This window comes from Notolabrus celidotus, chromosome 18 (assembly GCF_009762535.1).
Source record: "Notolabrus celidotus isolate fNotCel1 chromosome 18, fNotCel1.pri, whole genome shotgun sequence".
Taxonomy (NCBI): domain Eukaryota; kingdom Metazoa; phylum Chordata; class Actinopteri; order Labriformes; family Labridae; genus Notolabrus; species Notolabrus celidotus.
In genome coordinates, this window is record NC_048289.1 from 15,784,722 (window position 1) to 15,810,861 (window position 26,140).

Below are 26,140 nucleotides of genomic sequence, written 5' to 3' on the forward strand. Positions count from 1 at the left end.
CGAAAACAGCCTGAGTCTTGCCCTGTCTTGATCTTGGGTCTTTGTTAATAATTTAACATATGTATGATATGATCTAGATCTGCTATGTTTGTAAAAGTGTCTTGAGATAACATTTGTTGTGATTTGGCGCTATACAAAAAAGATTGATTGATAATTTGTCAATTATTAGATAAACTTATATATAATGACATTTGATCAAAAATCATTTTTCCTGTCCAGTGAAACACACTCATCTTTGAAAAGATTATGTTCAAAATTTCATATCACTATGCTTTACTCTTGTGGATCCATGTTGCCTTTTTCATTGTTGTGGTTGTGGTTTGTTTTCCCTGCTTTGATCAATTATGCCTTTAAGATTTGTAATTATTTCAAGTGGTTTTCTTTCTCAATATCACAATATCATGAGAATGCACTGGAAACTTAAACTAAATTTGAACTGATTGTATTATTATAATTATTATTATTTTTTTAATATGTATTATTTGCAATGTATTTACATAAGGATAATTTTTGTAATTCTGACATTAAATATCTAAAATGGACTGACAAAATTAAATTAACCAAGATCCGCACCCATCCAGACTTTAGAGCAAGAAAAACTCCCCCAAAAAGCCTGATTTGGTGGCGAAAAAAGGGAAGGAGCCTTGGGAGGGCACACCCTGAGAGGGATCCCCCTCCAGGACGACCAGCTAGTGGTAGTGCCAGAAGTGAGCCAATTATAAAATCTGATTTTTACAGGAATAAAATCTTACAATATAAATGTGAATAAGACTGAGAGAAGATGGTATTATTAATATAGTTAAACTTTATTACAATATTATAAGAGTAAATGTGAGGCCAATCATCTGAAAGAGTCTCACTTTAGTATTTAGTCACAATCTATTTGTTGTTAGTCTTCTTGCTTTTCTCTTAGGTTGTCTGCTGTCACACCTATTCACTTTCTTCTTCCTCATCACCTTTCCTTGACCTCTTCCTCAGTCTTTTCCTTGGAGGCTGTGGCTCTTCCTCCTCCACCCTCTGGTGTGAGTCCCTGTCCGTCCTTGGCACTGCACTTATTTCTTCAGGCAAATTAATATTTCTTCGACTGTGAACAAGATCATGCTCAGCTTCAGCCCCAACACTTTCAGAGTTGCTGACTGACTCTGAACGCCATCTTGACTTTTTGCTGCTCACATCTTGTTCTTGAACACTCTCCCTTGATTGTTTCCAGGATGGACCAGGCTGCGGCTCTTCTTCAAAAACCTCTGCACTGGCACATTTATGTTTGACTGGACTTTTCTTTATATTCTGGTCAGTATTATCGTGGTGAGTACTGTCACTGTCACTGTCACTGCTACTGTCTGCAAACTCGTCCCCCCACCTGTATTGTTTGCTGTCCCTCTCCTCAAGGTTCTGTCTGACCTCTTCTCTTGACCTCTTCCTGGTTACACCACCAAGAAGATCCCCATCTTCTTCTTGTTCTAAACTCTGGTTGACACCCCCTCCAAACCCAGGACCAAATCCAAACCAAACCGCAAACCCAACCTCAGCCCCAAATCTAGCACTAACACTAGCACCATCATCAACATTGTAAGTATGATCAAAGTTGCCAACATTGCCATTGATGTTATAGTTTTCAGCATTTTCATCGTGACCACTGTCAGTGTCATGGTCTTCATCGACATTGTTGTTTTCTGCATTGCCATGGTTTTCACCGTTTTGATGGTTGCCTTGGTTTTCATCATTTTGGTGGTTGCCTTGGTTTTCATCGTTTTGGTTGTTGCCTTGATTGTCATTGTTTTCATTGTTGCCTTGGTTGTCATTGTTTTCATTGTTGCCTTGGTTGTCATTGTTTTCATTGTTGCCTTGGTCTCCATTGTTGTTTGCGTGATTTTGCTGCTGCCCAGGTCCAGCCATCCGATCTATTACAACAACGAAGCCAGCCTCCCGAAGTCGATTATAGAAAAGAAAATCCATCCAGGCATTGAACCCAAGATAAAGTGGATTATCTGGTAGCTGATCACCTCCTCGAATGAAATGCAGGCGGAATTGTGGGCCTAAAAAGAGAGAGAGAGAAGATAAGATTAACAGATTTAAGAACATGAGAGAGGTCTGTTGGAAATAATGAACCAAAAACGTACGATTTCCGCCATTGTGCCGCCCATCTCCTCTTCCAGTCATTTCCTAGAAATGGATCCAAAAGAGAAATTAATATTATTTAAATATCAGTTGAAACCAGAACTAAGACCAGGCATACACAGTGACATTTTCTCTCTCACTCTAGAGTTGTAAGTTTATTAACACACACATTTAACAATCCTGTCTCTTCATATAAGCAATCACAGTTTTGATACTACGAAATCAACACATTTTCATAACACTACGTTAACTAATAATTATCTTACAAGGCAGACACAAACAAACATTATCCTTGAAATTGAATGGTTACACTGTGGGGACAACCTCTTTTATGTCCAAATGGTCAATTTGTTCCGACGATGTAATCACACAAACAGAGATTTGTTTTTCAAATGCAGTTAAATACACACATCTGAGACGTTGATGCTAAAAACTACCCTACACTTTACTTTCATCCAATAAAAAACATGATAACAAAAATATTGTGGTCTTCAAAATATGTAATCATACACAAATGTTAATTGTCTATATCAATAAATGTGAAGTAGACACAAATTCAGTTATGTTACTGCTTAAATTACATGTGCAGGGTTACTGTAGAAGACTCACCTTATGTCAATCTAAGTGGCCTGTAAGACGAGATGCAGATCAGATAAGAGTTGATGAACCAAAAATTATCTGCTGCAGAAAAATAAATCTCTGAAAAAGTTGAATTCCTAGGAAAAACAAAGGTTTTATGTTGTGTGATGAATCTTGTTTTGTTTTGTTTTGCAGAGTTCTGAGACAGCAGTGTTCCATCCATACATTCTCTTCTCTTTAATTAAACAAAATATGTACCATCCTCTCCTGGAATTTTATAATCCAATTGTTCTGTGAAACCTCTAACCTGGATCTAGTGACATGGGTATCGCATGGCTTCACACAGGATTCATGGCTCCTTCTTTAGGACCAACCTGGGACCAGATTTCAACCAACAATGTGCCGCCTATCTGCTGTGCTGTGGGATGTAGTCACAGCAAAGCAAGGAAGACTGGACTGACCTTTTATTCTTATATAAATATATATATCTTTTTCAGCAGACCTCTGCTAAGCCTGCCTTTGAGGTGCAGTGAGCTATAAGGACTATCTCATCCTCCTGCAAGGTTGGGGTTACATTGAGCCTTTGTGAAAGAGTCACCTGCAGTTAGCAAAACAAAAAGCATATCATAAGTTTGGGAAGCTAGCTACATATATAACATTATTCAAGAAAGCAGGATATTTTTTTTACCTTAATTATGGTGATGTTAGCTCATGTCACATTAAGGTTAAATAAGGATTTAGCAAGCGTGAATCATTTATTTATTTCTATTTATTGTATTGCACATATAAAAGAACAAAACAAAACATTACTGCTCAATAACATGAGCCAAGATATAACAGGTAAATTCAATAATAAAACTAATCACTAACTTTAGTGACGTGCAGGAGGAGCCAGAAAAACCTATCTGGCTTGTCGAGTGGCCCCCCTAAAGAAAACAATCAATACAAAGACAAAGCATCGATGTAGAACAGAATATCTCCATACAACTAAAAACAAAACAAATGGGTTAATAAGAGGGATTCTTTGGAAATACCGAGTTACAAAAAAAAATCACCCCTGTACAGTGTTTACCAATAGAGAAATTACCAATAGAGAAATTAACTACTCAGACCTTAACCATTTTTTGAACCAGGCTGTAAATATGTTTATTATTGCTGCAAAGAGCATTTCTTTTTGAATAATGGGTGTGCATGTGGTTTCGGGTGTTTCTGCAGATGCTCGATGAAGACCGGAGGTTGCCACTTGGCGATGAGGTGTGATTGCTTTCGCTCACATCGACTATTGCTGAAAAGGAAGTAGTTCTGCCATACCTGCAAAGCAGTGTTGGCATTAAATAGTGCTTAGCCCTCAATGAGCCACAGTGGCCTCATATCTCATACTTCAGAATTACTGTGGTTTGTGTTGTAAAAAAAACCCCATCATGGTCGCTTTTGCAAATAAGATACAGTGATCAGAAACAGGGATACAAGTATTTATCATGTAGGGATATCAATAACCAGGTTTCTCCAAGTGCATGTAGGGGAGAACAGGCTTGGTTGGCACACTCGTTATATCTCGCCACCAGAGGGCACTTTCTCTCAAATTGGGGTATGGACATTTCCAGAATTAGGATCAGAGCTCACCTACATAGTCTTCTCTGAAGTAAGACAGCTGAACTTGAGGTGAGAGGACTTTCAATATTCAGCTCCTCAGTATTTTTCTTCTTGGCTTTTAAACGATGGGTTTATAACAAAACAAGTGTCACCCTTACAAAGTGTGAGGGGAAAGCTATAGTTTAGATTTTTATTAGCTAGCTAAGTAGTTGTTAGATGGCCTTTAGCCTTGATGCTAGCAAAAAAATCCAGTTGGGGTTGGTCGTCACATTCTCTTTGGGGTTGGTTGGTTGTCACATGTAACAACCAACCCCTATGTTGGCAAAATCATGCATGGTGAAATTAGTTGGAGTACGCAGACCCTACATTTGCCATTACTGTAACTCAGACAGTGACTGCATGTAGCCTAGTTGAGTAGGCCATTATTGTTTGGCCTATTTGTTTTGTTCTTTATGTTGTTATATAGGCTGGCCTAAAGATGTGTTTCCTGTTCATGTTCCTTGTTAACTTTATGTTAAAATGCATTAAGTTATGTAGGCCTATCACTTGTCAGTGCAATTAAACTTTCAAATTTAGTTCTGCCTTCTTGCCTTATTTAAAAGATTTTTCCCATTGAAATACCATTCTGACAACCAACCCCATAGTGTGTAACAACCATCCCCGTGATGGGGTTGGTTGTCACAATGTGTCAGAGTGTCTTTGATAATTAATTGCCTCTTTGTTACAATGAGTTGGAAAATGAGAGGGATACACATTTCAAGCTAACACCTTAAGCTTCAATTTAATGTAGGAATGACTATTGAAAGATGTTTTGATGATGAGCAATCATCAAAACAGTAAAAAGTGTGACCACCAACCCCGTACTGTAAACAGCATATCCTGAATATGAACAAAACTGGACTAAGGCTTATAACTGGGATACTCAAGTCCATGTCAACGCAGTTATCATCATTGTATAAATTAAACAGCCTATGGCTGCATGTCTGCTTCGGGCTTCCATACAATCATATTATTAAGTTTTTTATTATTTGGGGATTTATACCGGATATGGTTCAAATATTTGGTTAAATCTGGTTCAGTCATGATGAATAATTCAATTGCAGATATTATGCATACCATAAATATGTCCCAGAATTTAGTTGATTTAGCTGAATTATAAAACCAGGAGGTGGTATTGAATAAAGATCAGTTAGGGAGCTGGGCTGAATCCTGAAGCTGAGATGAACCAAATGCTCTGGATCACTTTTACGAAATTTATTTAAATATGGAATAATTTAAGTGAGACTGAAAATAACTGTAAAATGCCTCTGTGAAGCTTGAGCCTGCGTATGAGGAGATGCTCCAGGGTTTAATGATTCAATACTCCAACAAATAATAACGGATGATTTGCTGCAACAAATAAACACGCATGCATATTTGTTTATTGCAGCTGTGTAAATCAAGTGCTCGGGTACGACCCCATAGCAGACAGGTGTTACAGCAAAGATTTGCCATTTGTTTTCTAATGTCTCCATCTTGAAACAGGCTTCTAAAATAGGTCCACTGCTTCGTCTTTTTTTAGCCCCCACGGGTTCACAGTCTTCTATCCGGATCGTAGCGTGAAGAGACTCGCGTGAATGAACGCTTATTGTTTGCAGCCGACCTTTCAGATCAGAGAGTAGCTGTTTAGCAGTGGTGGTGGTGGTATCGCAGCATTTCAGTTCACAGCCCCGGTGTCTTCGTAGGGGAGTGACCGCCTCGTGAAGCTACACCTCGGGGAACGACGCGTCGCAATGGACCGGTGAGCATGCAACAGCATGGAGGAATTTTTAGCAGCAAGTGCAACACTTAGCTTCTTTTTTAAATCTGAAAGCAGGGAGTATGTGAAACTGCCTTGTTCCATAGATGTTTGAATCTATGAATAAAAGACATGTCCGATCATGCTGATCCCAAAAATAATGACCAAAACCTATGTTCTTGGGACGATCATTTTAATTATCAATCCTCAACTTAGGGCAGCACTCTAGAATCAGAAGAATCAGAATCAGCTTTATTGGCCAGGTATGCTTGAACACACAAGGAATTTGACTTGGTAAGCTGTGCTCTCTTTGTACAAGGATTAAACAAACAGACAAACAAAAACAAAAAATAATAATAGTAATAATAATAATAATAATAATAATAATAATAATAATAATATCAAATATAAACACAAAAGAACAACTTTTTTTTTACAATAAAAAAAAAACGTTCAGCTTGTGCTAAACATGCTTTGTTGTATGCAAGTTGAATATTTCAACGTCAATCTTAATTTATAAAGGGTTATTTGCACAGTTTAATGCTTTTGTAGGCTTATTCCAAGCGTGTTTCTCCACTGTAACATCTAAATGTGCATTTCGACCAAGAGTTCCGGTGTCTTTTATCCCCCAGAACTACTTTCCTCTGAACTAAAAGGTTCCTGTGCCCCCATTGTTGTCTGCGTTTCAACCGTGGGCTGAAGTCCCAGGTAGATTGTGCAAATCAGGCCAGTGACGTATGGAGAAAAAAAAATTACATTAAAAAATGTTTTGAAATCTTAATAAAAAACTAAACTAGTATGCATTCCCAGGAACTCCCTCTGTGTTTCAGCAACTGTGTAAACTCCACAAACACCATTAGGTTCAACTGAAAGTCCCAGGACCTTTGAAAAGTACTACCCCCCAAGCAGGGGCTTTTCATGGGGGAGATTATCTACCCCTGAACTAAATTTAGACCCTGGTTCCTCTGGTCGAAACGCACGTAGTTCAGGGGTAAAGTCCCTTTTTCCGGGGTAAAGTTCCTGCGGTCAAAAAACGCCTTTAGAGATACTGCATTACCCATGATTCTTTGATTCAGCTCAATCCTACACCAAAGTTGCAGCACCAAACCATGCTTATTGGACATTTACTGATGAATTTAGGATGTGCCACAAGGGAAAACTCTGTATTTTAGGCAGAACAGCTTCATTGTCAGACAGTAAATTAATAAAACCACATTAAAACCTTTGGGTCTTATATGCAAATGTCTAAAATGACATTTACATTAGTGAATGTATGGTTTCAGGGCTCATCTGTAGATGCTAATGGCTAAGTCAGGCACTTTAAAGTAATATGCACCTGTTCAGTGGCACATAAGTGACATTTAAGAGTGGTTTAAGTGGTGTTTTGTGCCTATCTGTAGTGGACCTGCTTCATTGGAGCACTACAAGGCAGCCATGTTGCTGAGTGGTGTTGGTGACGCTCTAGGATACAAGAACCAGCTGTGGGAGTACAATGAGTCAGGACCAGCCATCCACCAGGTCAGTGCCGGACACGTAGAAGTCATCCTGAAGTCTGTGATCAATCTCAAACACTGCTAAAGGTGTATTTGATCCAAAATATCAGGTTCTGTCTTTTTTTGTCCATGCAGGAGCTGAAGGATCTTGGCGGTCTGAAGAACATCAAGGTTGAGCTCCCTGATTGGCCGGTGAGCGACGACACAGTTCTGCATCTGGCGACAGCTGAGGGACTTGCAACTGGTGAGCTCAAATCAAGACATCAAAGTCTTTTGCTCTTTCTAAGTTTTGTCTCCTCCTCGTTAATTTTCTCTCACACCTGAAATCCGTGGATTGGATTGATTGTCCGTGCCGCTCTGATGACACCTTATCAGGACAAACCACACCCTCCAGCTAAAGGTTAAATCTAATTTCCAACCCTGTCTTGATTTGCTGCTCCATTGCGGCTCTGCACAAGTGGAGGGAAATTGCAGCAATTCCATTTGACCTTTCCTCTGATAAGGCCTTGTTAAAAGATCAGGTACATCTTTAAAAACGTTAATATGGACAATGTTGAACAAGTTGTCTTCTCTGTAGGGAAGGGAGGGGAAGAGCTCCTTCATGATGTGGCTGCTCGATACGTGGAGGGGATGAAAGACATGGAAGGGAGGAAACCTGGGCCTTCGAGCATCCTGGGTGAGACAAAGTTTCATTTTAGTGATCATATTAGAGATGTGTTTCCAGTTGTGTTGAAGATCTGACTTACACTCTTCTATAGGAGTCTCACAGCTGAAGCCTGGAGAGGAGGGGGGCTTTAGGGTGTCCTACAACCCTGAGGGAACAGGCTGTGGAGCAGCCATGAGGTCCATGTGTATTGGTCTCAGGTAAGACTGCGGTCCAGACCTGAGAATGAATACATTTGAGCCTTGTGTAGTCCATATGAAATGTTCTTTATTTTGTTTTAATGACTTTGGAATGTTACTTCCAAAGGCAGCTTTGTAACATAATAATTTAAAGCTCCTGTGGGGGATTTTTAATTGGTTATGAAACAGACTGAGATCAGCCATGATACTTCTTTATGACCTACAAAAGCAGATAAAGCCATCGGCGACAATACAGATTATTTTTTACATCATAATCATAATGCCTGTAACTGCTGCGAGGGTGTTCGTGTCAGATGAGACCAGTGGCAGTACACGGAAGAAACACAAGAGGTACAATCAACGCAATCAACACAAACAAGAAGTTCCTCTCTGTAGCTCTCAGGATAAGCACAGAGAAGAAATGATGTGGCATATTTGCATATTTCAAATATTAAAAAAAAAAATTCTCCTAGAATGGCTTCTGTTCCAGCAATTTAGCATACGTATCTGCTGTATTAATTCATATATCATTTGTATTTAAAGAATAAGTAGCTGACCTTCTTATGTTACTGACATGCCTTTCAAAGTTAAGGTCAGACTCAAAAATAACTCAGAGGTTCCTGACTTAGTCACGGTATTTATAAGAACGTATGACCAGTTATAGTTAAGTCTGACAATATAGTCAATGGAGTCCACTAAGATTCTGACATTTTGAGATCTGATGTCTGGTTTTCTTTTGAAAAAAAGTGCTCACTGTTCAGTTTTCAGTGTTATTATCATTTTTTTACAAAGAAGTTGTGATTTCTCGTTTGGAGATTATTGTAGCATGTTAAAAACTTGTCTTGTTAAATTAGCTCTGCCTACTTTCCAGTTACTTGTAGAACTTAAGTTTCATCCCAAGACTTCTATTAAGCTCTAGACTGGTCACATCTGTATGTAGAGATGGCATGGGATTTACAGTTGTGCTCATAAGTTTACATACCCTGGCAGAATTTATGATTTCTTGGCCATTTTTCAGAGAATGTGAATGATAACACAAAAACTTTTCTTTCACTCATGGTTAGTGGTTGGGTGAAGCCATTTATTATCAAACAACTGTGTTTACGTTTGCGTAGTAATGGCTTTCTTCCGGCGACTCGACCATGCAGCCCATTTTTCTTCAAGTGCTTCCTTATTGTGCATCTTGAAACAGTACCTTTTCCCACAGATCCTCTGAAAATTCTTTTGCTTTCCCATGACTCAGAATCCAGAATGTCAGTGCAGCACTGGATGAAAAACGCAAGGGTCTGTCAGGAGCCCAGAAACTCACTGACCTTTTATACACACACTGATTACAAGCAAACAGATCACAGGTGAGGATGGTTACCTTTAATAGCCATTCAAACCTGTTTGTGTCAACTTGTGTGCATGTTATCAGGCCAAAATCACCAGGGTATGTAAACTTTTGATCAGGGTCATTTAAGTAGTTTCTGCTGTAATCATGATTTAAAAATAGTCAGTTGTTTGACAATAAATGGCTTCACCCGACCACTAACCATGAGTGAAAAAAACGTTTTTCTCTGATCATTCATATTCTCTGAAAAATGGCCAAAAAATCACAAATTCTGTCAGGGTATGTAAACTTATGAGCACAACTGTATAAGAGTTCTAAAGTATGTCCCCTTCATTGCCACCTTTGTATAATGGGTCAGTTTTCCTATTTATTTAAAATGCACAGTGCTATATGGTGTGTTCAAGGTAATAATACAATGAACATTCACATTTAAATAAACAAGAGGCACGTCCCTGCTGCCCTTATTATCCAAAATAATTGAAAAAAAATGCAACCGTCCGATTCACTCTTTGATCATTAAGAAGAAAGTGACAAAAAAAACGAATAATACTGAGTGACAACCATTAAAAAGGTGTTGCAGAAATAATTAAAGCATGAAAAGAAGTAATTTCTCTACATATATATAAATATATATATATATATATTTTAAACAACACAGCACTAATAAAGAAGGCTTAAATATGATTCTCCATTGTGTTATGGACCTCATTACTTTTATGGATAGAAAGTCAGAATAAATTCCGATAAGGACTTTAAATACTTTATCCTCACCAGGTACCCAAAGCCCGATCAGCTGTTGTCGTTGGTAGCAGTTGCTGTGGAAACAGGCAGGATGACCCACCCTCACCCGACCGGCTTTCTCGGCGCAGTCGCGTCTGCTCTTTTCACCGCATACGCCGTCCAACGCAGGCCGATCACGACTTGGGGGCTCGGCCTGATCAACGAGGCCTGTCCAATAGCAAAAAGCTTTGTTCAGGGTCGAGGCCACGCTGTGGAGGAGACCGAGAAGGACTGGGGATACTTTGAGGACAAGTGGCAGTGGTATGAGTAGCTGAAGTCAGACTTTATTATGCAAGGAAATTATAATGTACAATGGGTGGGTTGTTATAGTGGAGTGGAACTGGGAAGAGGGCATTATTACATTATAACGACCTTCTTGCTGTACATTATTCTGCTTATTACACCACGACTTACTCAAAACAATACATTGACACAGATATTGATTCAGGTGCCATAAGATGACAAATTATCCTTGAACATGTCGTTCTTCTTTTTCTGTAGAATTCCATCATGCAGATATCAAACCTTTCACCTTCATTCACAGGTATCTTGACACGAGGGGCATCTCCAACGGGGTAGGGCCTGCGATCTGGCCCGACTCCTATGGCCCAGCTGAGAGAGACGAAGCCTACAAGAGCTTCAGTCTGTCTGGCTGGGCAGGACGCAGTGGCCACGACGCTCCTATGATTGCACTGGATGCTTTGCTGGGGGCAGGCTCAGACTGGGAGGAGCTGATGAGCCGAGCAGGCTTCCATGGAGGTAAATGTAGTTTAAAGTCTGATAAAGTGTTACTGTAACCCTAATCCCACCAAACCCTTATCAAATCACTTAGGTCTGTCAGTTCAGAAAGAATAACTTTTTTTATTTCAACTTTTGTGTGCACTTTTCATTGCACATTCCCCTTGTTTACAAAAAAATCCACAGATTAAATTGTCGAAACACAGGGGATCCTTGTGGTAATGCTGAATCCTCTGCTGTGGTCATCTGCTGCGTTCTAACTTTGTCTGAAATGAGGTTCTGGGCAGTAAGTGTTGGGCAGTGGGGGAGCTGTGAGATGGGAAACACCAATTAACTAAAAAACAAAACAAAAAAAAAGCTCTTTAGCTGAAGAGGATGACACAGTTGGGTGATAATTATTAAGTGACCACATTAATACTAACATTGATTAAAGCTTCTTTACAGCCCAAAAATATCTATTAAGATTACAAACACAAAGACACTGTTGTTCAGCTTCATCCTAAGACTTGTTTTCAGGCCATTTGTCTCCTCTCTTTCTTGCTCCCAGGCGACAGTGACAGCACTGCAGTGATCGCCTGCTGCTGCTGGGGCCTCCTCTACGGCACCAAGGGGGTCCCTGAATGCAACTACAACAACCTGGAATACAGGGACAGACTGGAGCGCAGTGCTGAGCAACTCTATGCCCTGTCACACTGAGGTGTCTGTCACTGACTGCTGCACTGACAGGATGTCCAAATATGGCTCACCGAGGGGGAACTAGGCCATGCACTCTGAAACACTGACGTAGAGCTAGTTGGTGCGGTCAGTAGTTGATTGATTGAGAGTACTGTCATACTTGCCAGAAGGAGAAGCAGTGTCCCACTGACCCAGAGAGTCAACAAGGACTGTGTGCGTTCTGACACTAAGCTTGTGTGTAAAGAGGGGTCCCCCTAGTGACTGTTTTGAATTAACTTGCAGGGCTGTACTGCTGAGTGGAACCAATCCCAGCTAATGAGAATGTGGAGAGAATACAAAAAGTCCCCCAGGAGGTAATTACTTCATTTTGTCAGCCTGACATAATAGCTAACTCTCAGCGAGCTTCAAATTAAATGTGCACTTGTTATCAACTAGTGAAAAATACATTTTCTGTGGCTCATTATCGCTGCTAACTGTTTTTTCATGCAGCGCAGAGCAAAGCTGTAACTGCTGCACTCCAGAGAAGCATAATCATTGAAACAATAAATTCAACAAGATGAGATTTGTAGTTGAGTTGAAAACTTTATTTTTTGGTCATTGTTGTTTTAATATTTTTTTTGTCTTGTCCATTTTTTATTAATTATATTTTCCTACAGGAGAGAAGAAGGGCAAAAAGGGGGTGGCTTTAACTACTGTATTGAGTTAAAAAAAAAATGCTAAAAACCCCTCCTTCAGTCCCTGCTTTTATCTCATGCTGCGTTCATGAAAATCCGGCACAGTCTGCGTTTCCCTCTTGTGTCATGGTACTTATAAAACCTCACATGGCAAAAAAAACACTTTAGGTTTAAGTGTCTTCTGCGACTGGTCCGCCCAGCAAGGTGCTTCATGTCTCTGAAACAGGAATGAGCTGGAGAGAGGAGCATGATGGCAGCGGCGGGATGGGGGGGGGGGGGGGGGGTCGGACACCGCTGCTTTCCTCTGTAATCTTCAACATTAGAATTAAAAAGGTCCCCCTAATGTGGGGCAGGAGAATAAGGTGCTGTGAGACTTTTTGTCCTCTTCTCTCCTGTGTACGATAATGTCTTTTTTTTTTCTTTCCCCAGTGTGGCGCTCAGTCTGGGCTTCACCTCCAGCAGGTAGAGGGGATGTCAGGGCTCATTCCTGGGAGCAGTTTTTGGGGTGGGTTAGGAGGGGAGGGTGTAGATAGGGGTTAGTTTCCAGGTTGATGGAAGGAAGCAGGATGTGTTGGTACCTGCATCGCTGTGGAAGGAAACACACAAACTATAAAGACAAACCACACACTTAAAAAACACTTAAATGTGACCATACAGATAAGGGATTTGACTTAGTGTTGTGTTTCCTACCTTGTGGATGCCCTATATAGAAGTGTTGGTGTGCTCCTTGCTGAGGTCCGTGCTGTGGATGTTGGGGCACTGAGCCGGGACCCTGCTGAGGAGGCTGTAACATGACTAACTGGGGCCCACCGTGGCTCCCCGAGTGGTGGGGACCTGACATGGCTCCTTGTACGTGGGCCTGGAGATTTGAGAAATCCAGTTACATTCAAGACAGACATTTAAAACACTTAAAAGTGTCAGGGCTGTAGCAGTCAGAGTTTAGTCAATCACATCAGGTTTGGAAGTTAATATAAACTAGAAAGGTTGCATTTCCTGAAAGCAAATGCGTTGAAATGCTGAAGCCTGAAAGCTGTGAAACACAGCTGAATGTGTGGAAGAGTAGTAGAAGTAGTTGAATTAGTGGAAGAAATGGAAAAAGTAGAAGGATTGGAAAGAAGTGGAAGGAGTGGTAAAAGTAGGAATGAAAAAAGGAGTGGAAAAAGTAGGAGTGGAAGAAGTGGAAAAAAGGAAGGAAGTGGAAAAAGTAGAAGTGGAAGGAGTGGAAAAAGTAGAAGTGGAAAATGTAGAAGGAGTGGAAAAAGGTAGAAGTGGAAAAAGTAGAAGTTGTAGAAGTAGTAACACCTATAAAACTGCTTGAAAAACTATGGAAATGTCAAAACTGTGTGTGTGCGTGTGTGTTGGTCACTCACTGATGAGGTCATCTGAATCACCTGTGTGTGTGTGTGTGTGTGTGTTTGTCACTCACTGAGGAGGTCATCTGAATCACCTGTGTGTGCGTGCGTGTTTGTGTGTTTCAGCACTGATGAGGTCATCTGAAAAACCTGTGTCTCCAACTGTCATTAACTGTTGCCATGGTGACCAGCTGTTTGACAGTTGATTTAGAATGGGATTCATGAGGAAAAGTTAGGTCTACATATGCCGACACTGTGCGATAACCGTAATAGCTATCAAAAAAAGGATCAAACCGTGAGCATCACAAGACTCTGATGAACACAGTGATGTGTTTTTCATTTCTGTACAGTCAGAAATGTAGTCAGGGCAGCGAGTTAAGAAAAGTGAAACGTGTGCTGCCCTCCAGAAATATTTAACATTACGGCAGATGGCCGAGCAGAGAGACTTTCTCTGACAGTTGGTGACCTGCTGGCTCAACGGTACAATATTTTGCTTTGGTTACCTCTTTGACAGAAGCAGGAGAAGACAGGGAACGTTTTGATGTCTTATTTGTGTATGTGGAGTGAAATTTGTGGATTTTCTGGCAATTTTTCCAGAGGCCATGTCCCATTGTTTTCCCAGCCTACCCACTCTAAGTTTTGAACCTCTCACTCTGCTCACCAGAGTTCCACCCCACACACACCAATGTTAAAGTGAGGGAAGAGCTGAAATTTGATGAATTTTTGAACAGTGAAATCTGTGAAACTGTGAAAGATATCAAAAAAGTGAAACAAGTGTAGATAGCTGAAAGTCTTGTGAACAGTTTAAAGTTTGAATGGAGTCTATAAGTGAAAGTATGCTGAAGCTATGAGCTGTAGTAGTTGAAGAAGTTGAAGTGGATTTGAAGATTCGGCCCCATCTGTTTCACTGGCTACGTTTACATGAGACTTTTAATTCCGAATTAAGATTAAATCCTCTTTAAAAAGATTTAAAATGACCATGTAAACACCTAATTCCGGATGAAAATGATCATTCCGAATTAAACTTAAATCCGATGTAAGTGGCTGGTTTATTCTGATTTTAAATCCAAATTGAATAATTCCTCGATCATGTATACGTTCATTCCGCTTTAAATTAATTCACGTCGTTCTGCGCATGCTCGTTCCCTTGTCCTGTCGCGATGACGCATATATTCTGCGCTGGCGGGCAAATATTTCAGGCTGAGGTAGAGCAGCCGTTGCACTAACCGGCTTTGATTCGCCAAAGTACAGTCATCCGCCTCCCTTCTCCGGTCCTCTACCTCTCTTCTCCTCCTCAGCTGACGAAAGTGAACAGGATGTTTGTGTCGAGCTGCTTATTCAAAACTATAATCAAAATCAAAAGCGAAAGTTGTACTTATTGTGTGGTGTTCCATGTTGTAACCGAAAATGAAAGAAGCAGGAACTGGAGTCTGTTTTCTTCCGGTAAACGTAAATACGACCCGCCCCTGTCCAATCAGAACCCTTCCCAACCCCCAGACGTTAAGAGGAATTGAATAAAAACAATTAAACGTGTTTTCCATGTAAACCTCAATTCAGAATTACTATTTCCATGTAAGCGCGAAGGAGAAAACTTTAATTCCGAATGATTTAATTCTGAATTATTAATTCCGAATTAAAAAACATCATGTAACCATACCCAATGTTAAAATACATTTTAAATAAAGTTGAATAATTCAAAAAGTATAAGGGTTGAATATGTGAAAAGATATAGCCTGAAAGAGGTAAAGGAGCTGAATAGTTGAAAAGTTGAACGGTTAAAATCGGTCAAAATTTGAAGGCTGTGAAAGCGGTAACGGAATATGGAATAATAATAATAAGTTTAAAGTTTAGGAATAACAATATTTTGAAATGCTCAGCATTTCAACATAATAATTTATACATTTTTAAAACAATGTATTTTCTTACATGAGTCTGAGTAAGACACTGAAACAGGAATGGAAATGTTTTACAGGTTTCAGTCACAGGGTTTGTTTGCTTTGGAGAGGAAGTGATCTCTTTTGATACTCATAGTGTGAGTCAGAGTTTCTTAATAAATTATGTTTCCATCAAAAATTGGTTAAACAGCAGAAAGAGTAGCAGCACCATGGATCCATACCTGTGCTAACTGTCCCAGAGGATATGTCTGTGGGATGCCCTGGTGGCTGTGGATGCTGTAGCCCTGGATGGGATAAGAGCCCTGTGGAGACGTGTGGCCTTGGGTCATGTTGGGTGGTGTGGGTGCTGACAGGGGACCTGAGTGGTACAAAGACTGGGGCTGTGGGCCTGACTGGGCATTCTGAAAGGAGAGTGTCAAAATATCAAGAGATGATACAGGTTTTCTTGTAATGATTTTATGAATTCACAGACAACATGCAAAGATTTCTTACTAATAACACATCACACCTCTGAATTTTTATAAAGGTGTCTGGGTATCTTACCTGTCCTGGGCTAGGTGCAGCATGCTGGGGAGGGGGCTGGTTGCCTGTGGGGGTACTAGAAGGCTGGGGCTGATGAACTGCACCCGAGTGGTGGGGGAAAGACTGTTGAGCTAAACAGAGAAGAAGACAATCAGTGGCAAGATAAGGCTTTACGTCACCAATATTGATGCTCACACATGTGATTTGAAATACAGAACATTCCGTAAAGGGCGTACAGATGTTCTGTTTCAAACGTCACTGCAGGCTTGTTTCACTCACCATAGATGCCCTGCTGTCCCTGAGGTCCGTCTCCCTGTGTAGGAAACTGAGGGCCTCCTGGGGGTCCCAGTGCTTGTGGGTGGGGGCCTCCGCCTTGACCAATCATCCTGGCTCCACCCTGCAGCATTGAGTACATGGGCTGACAGAGGGGAAAGAAAAAAGGATAAGGATTCAAGTGTGTGTGTCATTCATTTTATTTCAAAACTAAACAACCTTTTGCCAGTTAACCCTTCAAAATCTGATCTATTGAAAGAGGTTATGGGGTCTTACCTGTCCAGGGTAGGGTGTCATGGCCTGGATGACCTGCTGCTGGCTGTACTGCTGTGGGTTGTACTGGAGGTAGGACTGAGGGTAGGGGGACGCGACTAGAGGGGCCCCGGCTGCTGACGCTGCAGCCTGCAACATGGGGGGTGCTGACGTGCCATGGTCGGTGCGTTGAGCCACGACTGAGCCTGGTGTTATCAAGACAACAGAACAGAAGAGGGAGAATCTTTTTAAATACACTGATAAGCCGACAGTGGGAGACTGTTTGGATCATGATTTCGTAAAGTAGGTGCCACCACACTGATGTCTTAAGTTACAGAAATTTGTACAATATAGGAGCATTGATAAAAAAAAAAAATCATAAAACTTACACTTTAGGGGGGATTTTGTATAGATGGAACAATAAAAACATTGTATGTATTTACCTTTAGTCCTGGGGTATTTTCCCTGGCCGACTGTAGACATGGTGTACTGGTACATTGGTGGAGGCTGAAAGACAATGATTGTGAGGTAAGCATTGGATAGTGGAGGTTTACTCTCATCAGTGCAGCTGTTTCAACATATGGAAATCAATGAAGTAAATAAAACCATCCAGATTGTCCTTGGGTTCATGATAGTTTTCATTTTAAACATATTAAACTAAGCCATAGGAAAGAAACAGCTGCCTGTCTTTGGGTGTTTTGGTTTGTTTACCTGCACAGAATGGATCTGTGACACGTAGGACAGGTAGGGTGCGTTGTAAAGGGGCCCCTGTCCGCCTGGGTGCTGGAGAACCACTGGGCTCGGGGGAGTGGGCCGAGGTGGGGTGGGCGCAGTGTTGGGCTTTGTCTGTGTGACAACAGTGAGAAGTCAGGGCCTTGTCACATACATTAGATTTTACAGTAAAATGTAAAGGAGGAATATGGATCACTACGAAAGTAGCTCCTATGGTAATAAACTGTGTTACCATGGGCATCTGAACTTTGATGGGGTTGAACTCTTTAGCGTTGGGGTTTAATGTTGATTTCTTCACTTGGCTGCAAGATATAAAAAAAACAAACAAGGAACATATGTTAAAAAATGACAATCACAATGACATTAACACGCGCATCAAACACTTTTCTATGGGGAACTGTTGTTTGTTTGTTTTTTTTACTCACTCTGCCACGCCCTCTGTCCTTTCCCCTGTCTCAGACCTGGCGTCGTCACTTCCCGGGGTCCTCGCTGGCTGCGGGGTGGCCGGTGAGTGTCTGTCTGAAATGCTTGATGTGGTGGCAGGTGAGGCTGTGGTGTCCTTGGTGGCGTCGTCAGCTGGGGCGGGTGAGGGCTGCGGTTGAGGCTGGGAAGGACTGGGAGTGCCAGACTGAGGTTTGGACTCTGAAGCAGGGTGAGCGTCTGACGGGGAGGATTTGGCAGCAGCTGTTTGGGCGACCTCACTGATGGCAGGAGGGGTCGCTGCTGCTGGGGAGCTGGGAGAGCTGGAGCTGCCTCCACTGGCTTGGAGCTACAGATAAAAAGAGAGAGGAGTATTGATAGATGAGGCGAAGTCGGGATGAAGAAGATGGCAAAAAGATATGTAAAAAGATACACGTCTCAAAATAAATGTTGCTTGTAATGTCCTACAGATTCAGACATAAAACATTGGGTGAAAGAAGTCACCAAACACCAGTGTTGTCTCCGGTCACTCTCTCTTGATTGTTCACAGATTTTCTCATTTCACGCTTTATGGACAGGCAACTGAACTCTTACCCTGAATTCCTTGCCGAATTTCCGCAGCTCCTCAATCTGCGACCTTTGCTGAACGGAGGGAGCTGGTGGAGGAGAGGAAACAAAGGTTAATGAAAATGTGAGAGCTTCAAATCGACTGGACGCTGTGACTGAAAACAAACAGGACATGCAACTATGCACACGATTCAGTCAGGTGTTTTGTGATTTAGTGCACTTTTAATTTGTACCAATCTGTAGCACACACCTTTACCACCTTTTCCTTCCTCTGTGCTGGCGGCAATCTCCGCTGCTCGTTCTTTTGCAGCTGCACCGAGGATCTCATTCACTGTGAAGACAAAAGGAAATAATTAGTTAGAGCGCTTTGTTTGATTTCCCCTACAATACTTGTGACTGATTACTGCGAGGCAAAGAATGAAGTTCATGTTGTGTTAGAAACTAATGGTTTTGACTTTGATTTCAAACTTTTCATGAAAAAAACAAAAAGTACCATCGACAGGGAAAAGAGGGGCGGGGCCAGACGTCTTCCCGGGAGGCAGGGTGACGGACGATGTGTCCAAATAAGGCGTGTCCTGGGTTTTAGGAGACCGAGTGGCTGCGAGGACAGGACAGAGGAAAAATGAAGGTTAAGTTCCAGGCGTAATCCATCAATAATAAAAGAAGAGGATATTGTAACAGCACAGGTGATTGAATGTACCTGTAGACTGAGAATGTGAGTTTGAAGTGCGGGCTGTTCGGCTCGACTGTGGAGGTCTTTGGGCTTTAGGAGACGTTCTGGAAACTGAAAGAGAAAGAAACTTTAATTTCCCCACATGCTCAGTTTCCATTTAAACATTTTCTAATTAGACTTTACAGTCTTACCTCCGTTTACGGGCCTGCCAGCGTCAGATAGCGAGTGTGGGAGTGACTGGGAATGAGGGACTGTGTGTCCGTGTGGAGCAGGGGGACTGGTTGAGGATGGGGCAGCAGAAGCGGGCGTGGCTGGGCTTGCGGGGCCAGAGCCTGGGCCTGGGCTGGGGCTCCCCTGTTGGTGGTGTGGAGCAAAAGCCCCTCCACGGCCTGACAGAGGGCTGCTTCTCTCTGCGGGAGAGGCACCAGACTGAGGTCCAGCAGCAGATGGAAGTGGGGGTCTTGGGGAAGAGGAGGATGGAGGGTTGGAGCGATAACCTCCGCTGAGACGGTTGTGGGATGGAGGCCCACCAGGACCTCTCTCGGCTCGCTCGCGGTTCATCTCTCTCTGGCGTTGAGGTAATGGAATATACTTTCCCTCCCTGAAAAAGAACCATAAAGCATCACAAAGGCCTCATAAACCTGACAGAGAATGACATCACATTTGTGTTGATTGTAATCTATGATCAATACTAAGAGAAACACTTCTCTACACATGTCAAACAAACAAACAAACATCCCCTCTCACCTGTTGCCAGCCCCGGGGCTGTCTCGGCCCCTTTCTCGCTCCCTGTCACGAGGGCTCTCACGTCCCCTCTCACGATCGCCGCTGTCGCGCGCCACAGCGCTGAACTTATCCTCCTCTGTTTTGCAGTCATCGTTCTCCAGGTTGACACGATGGCGATACTGAGGGCTTGACTCGATCTCGCTGGCCAGGCGAGCGGCGCGTGCCTCCCTCTGCCGATAGTTGTCATTGTTGGTTCTCTCCAGTGGTACACTAGATAACAGGAAATAAGTGGGATCAGTTATTGATTAATATCTGCCTTGGTAAAGGGTCAAGGTGGTACAGACTATTTTCAGACAAGAAGTCAAGAAATAAGGTCCAGTTTTACGCCATCGTACAAATAAAAATGTCTTTCTTTTCTCAAGTTCAGGTTGTCATGACCGGTGACATCATCTAAAATCTTAGTGTTTTGGTGGAAGTGGAAACCTTTAAGATCCATCGTATCATGAACAGACGTACACTTTTAGTTTGTAGTTACATCACAGAAGCAAGAAGAAGCAACATCACAGCAAAGCACACAACTTTGATTCAATAGACATGAATACTGAGTGTCTGGCAGCCTTTAATTCACAACAGAAGCTGGCTATAAAGAAATAACGAACCCTGGAATGTTGAAACTGACCAATCAGAACAGAGCATTTACAAAAATCATGTGATAACACATTATGAGACAACATCCTCTTTCTTTTTTTATGTTACGTCAGCTAAATACATTATAACAAAACTAAGTTATTACATGTTTTAACTTAATCTTATTAGGGATTTATGACACTCACGTATACATGGAGAGGCTGGAATCATACGTTGACGTCACTCCATATTTAACTTCATTGAAACGGAACATCTCATTGGCATCCCAACCGTTGGACTGAAGACAGAGTAAAAAAAGAAAGATCAAAAGATTAATGGTGGGAATCAAGACTTTTTAATATTGCTACATTATTACCTCATGTTAGAAAATACTGATTACTTATGATTACTTAAAGCTCATTAGATTGCAAACTAAATCAGATTATTGGTCAACTTGTTGCAAAAGACTGAGGAATGACAAATCAACCAAATAAGAGGCTGAAGGTAAGGAGTGAATACAATAAAGGCAGCATGTTTGAGTTCAAATGAGTCCACATCTATACAAAGTGTGTTTTTTTTCTTTGCTTTTCAGATCCAAAGCAACTCACTGCATCGTTTTCTAAATCGTAGCTCTCTCCATTGCTGTCTCCTCCCTCCCATCTCTGCAGAACTTTCTCTTTGTGTTCCCCGTTGACGCGGGTGGAGCTGATGGCTGTGTCTGTGAAGGTGTCTGTATCAAAGAAAACAAACAACATGAAATTATTCTTTTAATCTTTGGTTAGATTGTCTGCAGCCGGCATTCGCTTCAAATTCTCCAATTGTGAAAAGTCTTTATTATTTTCTTTCTGTAACAAAGCGGAAAATCAGACTAGAATACAAATGAATCATTTTTCTCTCTTTCTCCTGACAAGCTGAAGACACAATCATTCTGTTCGAGGCTTTTACACAGGCAACTCACACACTTTACTCCTCACGTCCAGAGTTGTGCACTTAGTCATTATTTATTCACATTAACTATGCTCTTAGCACGACCACAATCTAAAGCTAACTTGCACACAAAGGAAGACGAATAATTGCTCCAAATGGATTGCATGTCTGTGAGTAACTGCCATTGTGAGTAGTTCCTACCTCTGGTGGCAAAGTTTAGGTCGACGTCTCTGCAGATCATAGTCACTAGGTCTGAGGGGCTGAAGATCATAGTGTCTGTGATTTCCTCCCTTCGTGGTGGAACTGATGCTGGGCCCTCCTCCTCACCGCGTTTGTGTACAGCGTCCACAGCCAACTCACACTAAACAATCAAACATTTGGAAGGCAGCAGAAGACTTAGTGTACTCACAGAGCAGGAATTAAACAACCGAAGAAAATGAAGAAAATACATAATTTCCCCTCAAAGCCAGTCTATTATATGCAGATTACCAAAAGGATTACTTGCAGTGTTTCATTAATTTAGCAGGAGGCAGGGTGCTCGACATGAGCTTCTTACCCGTGAACTGAGAGTCTTGAATATGCCTTCAAATACGCTGCCGTTCTTCACTCTAATGTCACAGGTAGAGCCCTGAGGAAAGAAAGTATAAAATATGCAAAATTAAGGCTTCATTCAGGCTACATGGGATGTACAAAATCTGCTTCTACAAAGTCAAGAAAGTGGAGCTTGTGTTTCACAGTCATATGTATTTTACGCTAAACTTCCTGGGACACACTCAACTCAACTTTATTCATATAGCACCTTTTAATACATAAAAACATGCAGCCCAAAGTGCTTTACAGAATAACAGAGAGACAGAAAACAGCAGCAATGGTAAAATTATAAAAGGCAGGATTATTAATAAAATACTTAAAAATAAAATAAAATCAATACAGTAAAATTAATAAAATAAGTCATAGTGGAAAGAAAAGATAAAATAAAAAAAATAAGGTAGCGTTAACAAGATCAGGTGAATACAAGAAATAAATAGATGAATAAATAAATAATTAAATAAGATAAATAAAGGTTAAAGTGATGATTAAAATAATAATGGTTAAAATAATAATAAAAATAATAATGCAGTACAGAGCTAAAAATAAATTTAATGCACAGGAGATCAAAAAGAAAAGATCACTTTAGAGTGTGCAGATTACATCGTACCTCTAACAGTTATCATTAAGGTAAAGGGTGTGATGCAAGTATTTCATTTGTATAATAATCAACACATGAAAGGAACATTGATAATAAGAAATCACTCACCACAACAGCTGTGAGGAAATGAAGCATTCTAGCATTGTTGTACACACCATCGAACCCCTGCAGATTGGACAAAGTTTAAGATCAATCAACCAGTCTCAATGAATCACAATAAATTGCCATATATTTAACATTGTCAGAAATTAAATCCATGTCATTGTGACGCAGTGTTAACCACATCCTGAAGTGTGGCTGCCAATTCTGATACATAAAGTAAAAAGTTATGTTTTGTGTCGTTAGAATCGCTCTTTTCTTCTTAACAATATGCACAATACGGTGTGTGTTTGTTTTCTGCTGTTGCATCAGTATACTCACAGGTGATGACTGGAATGATGGCTTCGCAGAGGGTCGATTCCTGAGAGGGAAAGCACATTTAAAGCATGTTCTACTGCCAAAAACATAAAGGGCATAACTTGTTTCCAAACTTGCCAAGGACAGGCATGGGAGCGTACACATTACATCCTGTACATGTAGGCTGACAACACTTGTATTTCTTGTGCAGTAGAATCTGCAATGTTATGGAATGCCAAAACTGTCTCTGATCAGCTATATCTGCAATAATGAAAGCAGAAGGGATGCTACATCATTCAAGTCACGTCTACATTTTTGGATGAAACATGTAAAGGTGATTTAAAACCAATATTTAATTCTGCTTGTTTTCAATAAGGGGTCAAGATGCATCTAAAGGGCTCTGTGTCCTCAATACATGCATGAGATTGTTTTAAAGGTTACAAAACAAAGACTGGGATGAAGCTGACAGTGGTTCATAAAACACACGCTTATCTCCAAGATGAAGCATGACCTTATGCCGGTATTAGAATGTATTCATTGTAAATAACACAACTGCTTTATCTTGCATTGTCAAGTTACAACAACGTCTGATATACGCAGTGGTGGACAGTAACCAAGTAAATGTACTTAAGTAGATTTTTTTTTGAGTTTCTGTTCTTTACTTGAGTATTATTTTTTGGGGGACTTATTACTTTTACTCCACTACATTCAGAAGACAATCATTGTACTTTTTACTCCACTACATTTCTATCAATGCTCTAGTTACTCACTACTTTTGCTTTGAAGTCAGCTCATGAATTTCCTTCTCTTTTCTGAAATCTGATCTCACGGTTGAACATGGAGCAAACAGAGCAAATTTCACTCAGATCAGACAGATCATTTAGAGGTGGTAATGATGGTTATAATTATCCACCTGAGCACCCATGTCCATATCTTCAGCCTCTGTTAGAGGTTTTTGAAATGAAGAATGATACGTAATGTTTGAAATGTTCTCCCTGTTTCCCACTCTGCCTAAACATACAAAAATTCACAGTCCAACCTGAGAAAGCGTGTTGAGCTACGTAACATTTGTTTCATTCTAGATGAACATTTCAAACTAAGTCGTCTGTGCTTGTAGTAACTTAGTTTCTGTTTTTATTCCATGGTATAGCTTTTACAGATTTGAAGTTATGTTTTCTAAATAAACATGATGTAACCTAATGTATTCTTATGTATTATTTACTGCACTTTGTGAAAATACAATGTTTTAAGATTTTTTAAAAAGTACTTTGATTACTTAAGTATTTTCAAAAGCAAGTACTTCAGTACTTTAACTCAAGTAATAATCTAACAGGGCAACTTTCACTTGTTTTGGAGTTATATTTGACCTGGATGATCTAGACTTAAGTAATGAAGCTGTGTACTTTGTCCACCACTGATATAAGTGTATCGTATTCTAAAAGCGTCCTTTTCCTAGTATTGACAGGCCTCAAAAACTTTGTTTCCCTTGTATGTTAATATGCTTTAACCAGATTTGTCCCTTCACCTGTCAATCAAAGACAAACTGTTCTCATTGGCCCAGACTACAGCTCTGTTTCCTGGACACGCCCACTGAGCATAGCGCTTTCACCGGTAGGCCTCTTAGTCACAGGGCGATCCCCGGTCTGTCCTGAAGGAAAACCCCGCACCAACTCACCTCCCGGTCGGTGTCCTGCTGCCACTGTTGATGCCGCTGGCTGGGGAAGACATGCCACCGGGGCCCGAGGTTCCGTTAGACGCCTTTCTCCCGCCTGAGCCGGGTTGCTGCTGTTGTTTCAGCATTGCGAAGCACAAGGCTTAGACAACACCAAACGTGTGCTAACTTATAAACCCTGATAGCAGGTTTTTGAAACTATCTTTAGCAGTATCACCTGTCCTGAGTATCACCTGTCCTGAGCACAGCAGAGCCGGTGGGACCTCAAGAAGACCGGCTATTGTAGCTAATCTTGCTAATGGAGCAGCAGTCGCTTATGGCCTACAATGTTAAGGCAGGAGATCACACTATTTATATTAAGTGAATGATATAACTTACTTAATTTCCCCCAGCTATCTACTGTGTGAGCACAGTGTCTATGTCAAAGCAGGTGACTAATAAAACGACACGAGTTTCCGTGAAATTATTTAGCTAGCAGAGTTAGCATTAGCTTTGATCCTCCAAGCTCACTTCAGGATTTACTTTCTTCTCTTCGCCGTTTCGCCTCAACTCTGGTACCGCCGACCCTTCCGTTAAAAATGTAAGGTCCTTGCGTTGCTGTCAGTTGCCTTGAGAAGTTGTATTTTTCAGGTTTCTCAATGAAAACCTGCTGCGGTCGGTCAACACCACCTCTCGGTAGGTTCACTTGACTCAATCCGCGCGCGGCTGAGACCGGCTGGAAGGGGGAGGGGGCGTGGACGTGCGCGTGCGCTTTTGACCTACTAGTGGGGCGCGCGTACGTGGATTGATACTGTCTATAAGTGACCCATGCATTGAATCTACATAAGTGATTTATCTCTGCCACGATGGGTGTTCTGCTGTACACGTGGCAGTCACTACATGAAATCATTAAAAAAATGTTTTCAGAGTCTCAATATTTACCAATGTCACAACTTTTAACCAACATGCTTCTGTTTTGTTCTTTTTGTTCTTTTCTTCTTTAACCCTCCTGTTGTGTTCATTTCTCTGGGACATCAATAATGTTCCGGGGCATATTTAATGATCCAAAAGTGTCAGAACCCCAAAAAATCCTAATAAACATTTTTAAAATCTTATTATTAACTCCATTACTGACCATTTAAATCAATATTTGTTGCAATAGTGTTCTTTAATCCTCACAGATCATGCTTCAATGAGGATAACTCACTTGTTTCTTTATTAAATTCATGTTAAAACTTTTTATAATGTACATCGAAAAGCCCTAAATATAAATACAATAGTTTTACATGACATAGATTTTTGTTTATTGTATTTGAAATTTAGAATTATTTTTTT

General features: G+C 41.0%; 3 protein-coding genes across 4 annotated transcripts; 1 reads left to right on the forward strand and 2 right to left on the reverse strand.

Moving 5' to 3' along the window:
- Window positions 1-787: 787 nt before the first annotated feature.
- On the reverse strand, window positions 788-2,878 carry LOC117830021 (GATA zinc finger domain-containing protein 14-like). The gene is made up of 3 exons (XM_034707906.1): window positions 2,728-2,878; window positions 2,121-2,163; window positions 788-2,036 (listed from the first exon to the last, which is right to left on the reverse strand). Exons 2-3 carry the CDS (start codon window positions 2,158-2,160, stop codon window positions 931-933), a joined length of 1,146 nt encoding a protein of 381 aa, XP_034563797.1. The 5' UTR covers window positions 2,161-2,163; window positions 2,728-2,878; the 3' UTR covers window positions 788-930.
- Window positions 2,879-5,506: 2,628 nt separating this feature from the next.
- Window positions 5,507-12,484, forward strand: adprh (ADP-ribosylarginine hydrolase). The gene is made up of 8 exons (XM_034707911.1): window positions 5,507-6,070; window positions 7,468-7,585; window positions 7,696-7,804; window positions 8,138-8,236; window positions 8,319-8,424; window positions 10,511-10,777; window positions 11,061-11,275; window positions 11,802-12,484. The coding sequence occupies exons 1-8, from the start codon at window positions 6,063-6,065 to the stop codon at window positions 11,948-11,950; spliced, it is 1,071 nt and encodes a 356-aa protein (XP_034563802.1). The 5' UTR covers window positions 5,507-6,062; the 3' UTR covers window positions 11,951-12,484.
- A 7-nt stretch (window positions 12,485-12,491) lies between these two features.
- LOC117829987 (ataxin-2-like protein) lies at window positions 12,492-25,565 on the reverse strand. Of its 2 annotated transcripts, none has more exons than XM_034707850.1 (23): window positions 24,830-25,565; window positions 23,179-23,218; window positions 22,867-22,923; window positions 22,126-22,197; window positions 21,771-21,930; window positions 21,251-21,372; window positions 20,849-20,940; window positions 20,037-20,285; window positions 19,481-19,890; window positions 19,317-19,400; window positions 19,110-19,214; window positions 18,867-18,947; window positions 18,644-18,705; window positions 18,055-18,398; window positions 17,862-17,931; window positions 17,609-17,743; window positions 17,341-17,404; window positions 16,922-17,103; window positions 16,652-16,790; window positions 16,394-16,503; window positions 16,072-16,251; window positions 13,294-13,462; window positions 12,492-13,189 (listed from the first exon to the last, which is right to left on the reverse strand). In XM_034707850.1, exons 1-23 carry the CDS (start codon window positions 24,952-24,954, stop codon window positions 13,140-13,142), a joined length of 3,102 nt encoding a protein of 1,033 aa, XP_034563741.1. In that variant the 5' UTR covers window positions 24,955-25,565; the 3' UTR covers window positions 12,492-13,139. The 2 variants fall into 2 exon arrangements, with proteins under 2 accessions (XP_034563741.1, XP_034563740.1); XM_034707849.1 differs by having other exon boundaries at window positions 16,922-17,118.
- Window positions 25,566-26,140: the final 575 nt, after the last annotated feature.